The sequence below is a fragment of the Elephantulus edwardii genome, unplaced genomic scaffold, assembly GCF_000299155.1.
Source record: "Elephantulus edwardii isolate Elephantulus edwardi_28Jun2011 unplaced genomic scaffold, EleEdw1.0 scaffold00215, whole genome shotgun sequence".
Classification (NCBI taxonomy): Eukaryota; Metazoa; Chordata; class Mammalia; order Macroscelidea; family Macroscelididae; genus Elephantulus; species Elephantulus edwardii.
Genome location: NW_006399965.1, coordinates 3,103,040 through 3,108,427, shown reverse-complemented (window position 1 = coordinate 3,108,427; position 5,388 = coordinate 3,103,040). Strand labels below are relative to the sequence as shown.

General features: G+C 39.2%; 1 protein-coding gene across 1 annotated transcript in view; it reads right to left on the bottom strand.

The window, feature by feature from the left end:
* Positions 1 to 5,388, bottom strand: part of SLC33A1 (solute carrier family 33 (acetyl-CoA transporter), member 1) — an 18,969-nt gene that overhangs the window by 4,294 nt on the left and 9,287 nt on the right. Inside the window, exons 2-3 of the mRNA XM_006897780.1 lie at positions 4,087 to 4,277; positions 712 to 896 (exon numbers count right to left, since the gene is read on the bottom strand). Of these exons, the coding sequence (XP_006897842.1) occupies positions 712 to 896; positions 4,087 to 4,277 (376 nt within the window). The remainder of the gene's footprint in view (positions 1 to 711; positions 897 to 4,086; positions 4,278 to 5,388) is intronic.

Below are 5,388 nucleotides of genomic sequence, written 5' to 3'. Positions count from 1 at the left end.
CCTCCAGTACCAGTCAGATCTGATTTGATGGTACACGCACACAAAAATAAAATTTAAAAAATATTAAAAAAATAAAAATAAAAAATTTAACAAAAAAAACCCTGTTAGACGCACACTGATGTTTACTTCTGCACTGTTCACAATAGCAAAGAGCTGGAAGCAACCTAAAAATGCCCAGCAACAAATGGACAGAAAAGCTATGGTACATTCACACAATGGAGTATTATGCAGCACTGAAAACAATAAACTCATAAAGCATTACACAGCATGGGGGAGCCTGGAGGACATGATGCTAAGTGAAATGTCTCAGTCACAGAAGGACAAACACTGCAGAACACCACTGTTATAAAATAGGACAGACGGGTAGAATGGGCAGAGAATAGGAAAAAAGTGGATAGATAATGAACACTGCACTTAAAACAGATGAGGGGAAGAATTGTAAATAAAAAACATATATGATTAGACATTATACATATGACAACAATCTAAAATAAGTGGTGCATTGCTGGGTGGGCTGGGAGAAAAAAAAAGGAAAGAAATCAAACACCTGCTAGAGTTTAAATAGAGGGAAAAAGCGCATTTAGATGACAGAGCAGTTAAAAATGCTTTTCAAGTCTTTCTATTTATTGTCTATAACCAAATATTAGCAGTATTGGTAAATGTCCTCATATTAACATTTTAAAATGAATAAAGGTTTTATTTCATTATTACCTGTAGGGCATGGCTTTGTAAAATACGTTTAGTGGCTGGGGACCTGCTGTGTATTTGCTGATAATCAGAGGCAATATTATCTGCAAAGGAACCATTGGAACTGCCAATAAGGCTAAATGTTCTTTGGGTACTCCTTCTTCTACCAATTTCAGGCCTGTTACTGCATCAGCTGCTGAAAAACCAATCTATAATATAAAAACAAAACAATTATGAGACTTAAAATATTTTCCTTTGAGCATACACAAACTCTTCCAGGACTTCAAATTCACTACTGACTGTTACGGATTGGATCATGCACTCAAAATTATGCATTATTCTAACTTGTATTCCCCTGGATATAATTCCATTTGAGAATAGCCTGTTTTTATTATGCTTAGTATATGACATATCTTGGATTAATCATTTTTGAGCTATACAAAAAGATTTAAAAACAGGGCAGAGATTAAATAATCAAGCCAGTGAGCTGATATGGATATAAGATGCCAAAACACACAGGGAAGAGGGAAGCAGAAAAGGATTCCTCCAGAGAGAAAGCTTTCCTACAATCTTCCCCAGATATTTATGTCTCAGAGTATCACTCAGTAAATTAATTTTTAATTATAAAAGGAAAATAGAGCAACTTTAACATAGATTAACCAAACAGGAAAAAATTAACAGATAGTAAAAAATAACAGATAAATTCTATGATTTGGTTTTATGACTGGTTTAATAAGAGAAAGTACAAATTCTCAGAAAAACTCTTAGGAAAGCATTAATTCTCAGAAAGGGGCCTGATTGCTGTTGCTGTTGTTAGGTGCCACTGAGTCAACTACAACTCACAGTGAACCTAAGAACGGCTTTGATAGGTTCGAGCCCCACTGTCACAGTCACTGTGTTAATCCATCCTGCTTGGGGAGGGGAGGTGGTTAGGTACAAATCAATCTCAAACATAGCATAAGAAACACAAGGAAATAAATCTAAAGAATGTAGAGATAGATAGTAACAATTACAGCATCTTGATAAAGAATACATGGGAGATCTTTCTATATTTCTGTAACTTTTTAGTAAGTCTCAAAAACAGAAATCACTTTTTAAGAAAATGAATGATAGATATACAATACACTTTAACTTCTTGGGTGGAGCCAAACACCAGAAGTTTGAACCCACCATCCACTCTGAGGTAGAAAGACCTGCTTCCATAAAAGCTTAAACTCACTATTATCAACTCTGCATTGATGTTTCCTAGGCTGTCGAGTGTAACGGCAGCAGACTGCTCATCTTTCTCCCTGATGGGCTCAAACCAAGCCAGACACATTCAGTCTTTTGATCTACAACGCAATCTGCCATGGACAAGGGACTGGAAGCCTTGTGGTAAGAGTTGTCCTGCCAAGCCAAAGGCATACAGTTTAAAGCCACCGGCTGCTTCATGGCAGAAAGATGGGCAAACTCCTCCCGTGTGATTTACTGTCTCTGAAAACCTGCTGGAGGGTCAGCTATGGGTCGGTTCCTACCTGACAGAAACAACAACAAATGTCCCCAGAGGTCCCTCCACAAGGAGGCTCCTCCACTGAAGCCTTGCTGATCCTGTGAGCAGTCTGCTCTGTCTTGCAGGGTTGTTATGAGTCAGAATCAATGCTGGCAAGGAGTTTCTATTTGTAGTATTAATATAATGAAATAAGTATCATTTCATACTTATTAAATGGATTCCACAATGACATCATTGTTTTCATAATCCCAAAATACTTAAGTTTACTTTGAAATTATAGTTAGTATCATCAAGTCTTCTAAATATATTTAATAAATAGAAAACAACTGGTCCAAAGGAATTGGCAATTGCATTGGGAAAGTTGGCTGTCAGGGACATTTCCAGAGTACTGAAGAGCAATGATGTCAGTCTGGAGACTAAGGTGCCTGATGCAGGCCATGGTCTTCACAATTACATGTTATGCATCAGCAGACTGGACAATGACTATGCATGAGAGAAGGAGAATTGATGCCTTTGAGCTGTGGTGCTGGAAAAGGGTATAGATTATACCACAGACTGTCAGGAAAACAAACAGGTTCATCCCGAAGAGGGTGAAACCAGGCTGCTGGTTGCGGGCAAGGATTCTGAAGTTCTGTCTGATATACTCTGGGCATGAAACAAGGAGGGACCAGTCCTTGAAAAGGGACATCATGCTTGGGAAGGTGGAGGGACAGTGCAAGAGAGGAAGACCCTGGATGAGATGGATTGACTCAGTAACTAAGGTAATAAGGGTAGGTGTGTCAGAAACAAAAAGGTTGGCTCAAGATAGAGCCGGGTTTGGAGCTGTTATACACAGGGTCGTTATGAATTGCAGGAGACTTGATGGCACATAATAATAACAACTACCCAAAGACCAAAAGAACTGGAGGTTGAGCGCCTTAGGCAAAGAGGGAGAGGAAATATGGAACTCAACTCAAAATCAGAAAACTGGCCTGGCTTGCAGCCTTGCTGGCAGGGAATGGGAGAATCTCTAAGACCTAAGGGTTGCCTCAAGTAACCATTGGAAACCAGAATTAAACTCTGCCTATGACTCTATTTTCAGACAAATCACAGACAGGCCTCTAAGGGAAACTAGAACACTGGAAATTATTTATTCCTTAGAATAATCAATCACATAAAATCAAAAGGACAGTGTTTATTCAGAGGTAAATCTATGAAGGTAGGAAGGGATGGTCAGAAAGAGGAATAAAAACAAGGATCCCAGCAAGAAGCTGGAAGAGCGCTGTCACAACAGAAGAGCATCACAATCATCACACCTTCTAAATACATTCAATCAACAGAAAACAACTGGTCCAAAGGACTTGACTGATCACGTAAACGTCAACCTCTACTACCCAGAGACCACAAGAACTGAAGGTACGGCAATCACTGATAAACCAATCCAGAAGGATCAGAGGAGAGGGTCTTAGGCAAAGGTGGCGGGGGAAGGTGGGGGGGAATGTGGAACAAAACTCAAAAATCATTCATGTCCTGAAACAAAGTGTGTAGGAATGATTGCATTTCTGTAATTTTTCACTCAAAGCATAAGGTGAAAAACAGGAAACAGAAAACAATACCTTTTTCATTGTTAAATTATAATGGGGGTGGAGGGAGCTCTGGTGACCTAGTGGTAAGGAGCTGCTCTGTCAACTTGAAGGCATGCAGTTCAAATCCACTTGCTGCTCTGTGGGAGAAAGATGGGCAAGACGATCTCTTCCCATGGGATTTACTGTCCCTGAAAACCTGTTTGGGGGTCACTGTGGGTCAGCTCCAACTCAGAGGTACATAGAAACAACGGTGGTGGAAAGGGACTTCCATGAAAGGACAATGAAAATATTCCAAGTTACTGGGAATTCTAACCAAATGATCTATTTGTTTTATAAATCTCTTACCTTTGCAGTGAGAATCAAAAGACAAAATGTTAGAACTGCTGGCATCTTTATAATTGCAAAAAGCAACTTGTACGTTTCCATAATCCCTTGTGTTTCTTCCTTTACTTGTGATAGTTCTTTGTTTTCTTTTTTCAGAAAGGCAACTAAAGTTGTTGTTACTAAAAATACAGTGCCCCAGAAAAAGAGGAAATCTGGAATGAAAAGAGATTGTAAAATTTAATTAACTTCCGTAATGACATAGCTCATTGACACTATATATTTTTATATTTATCTTCAACTAAAGTCCTTGAAAAAAAGAGATGCTTTACATTGATCCAAAATAATTTTATTTAGAAGAAAAAGAAGGTCCCATAGATATTTAGTATAAAACCTGGATAAATGAAATAAAAATCCATCATAACACTATATTTGAGGAAAGTGTTGAAGTGGTAGATGATTTTCATACAAAATGCATTAGCCTTATCTCACAAGTGCCTAAGTCATTCTAGTTCTTTATTAAAAATCATGACAACTTGAACAACCAATGAACATTAGGTTTTTTCCAGCTTTTTTTTTTAAACGTCCTAATGTTTTCCAGGAGTCCTTCAGTGGTGCAAACAGTTAATACACTTGCTGCTCAAGGTTCCGGACCAGTTTGAATCCGTTTAGTCATGGTCAGTGATTCTGAAGCAACATTAGAATAGACCCACATTTTGAAACTTTGGGTGAATCAGAATGCAGACAATTACAGAGCAAATTACCACTCTCTCTCGTCTGCCCGTCTCTTCCACATGGCTTGTCCCACAGACAAGGTGTGTTCACATCCTATGCAGATGCCTGCCTGTGAGTAAGTGGGAACCTGCCTCTGCAGCCTCTTAAACTTGACAGTTCAAGTCCACCAGCTGCTCTGTGGCAGAAAGACCAGCCCTCTCCTCCCATGGAACTTGCCGCCTCGGAAAACCTCTTGTTGTGTCAGCTATGGGTCGGTTCCACCTCACCAGGACGTAACAAGTGCTAAGGAGGTGCACTGCTAACACAGATCTGTGCAATTTACCCACTGCTCTGCGAGGCAGACCGCGAATCTCCTGTGTGATTTTTTTTTAAGATTTTAATGACAGTTTATAGAGAACTTGGATTTCCATTCATTCATTGTTGCACATTTTCCTCCCCGCCCCCCACAGTTCACTTTTCTCTTAAAAAACAACAACGAGGGCTGGTTGGGGAGAGAAGTGCAGCAATAAATGAATGGAAATCCAAAATCTCTGTAAATGTTCATTAAAATTATTAAATAAAAATAAAATGTAGGCGAGCTCTGGTGGCCTA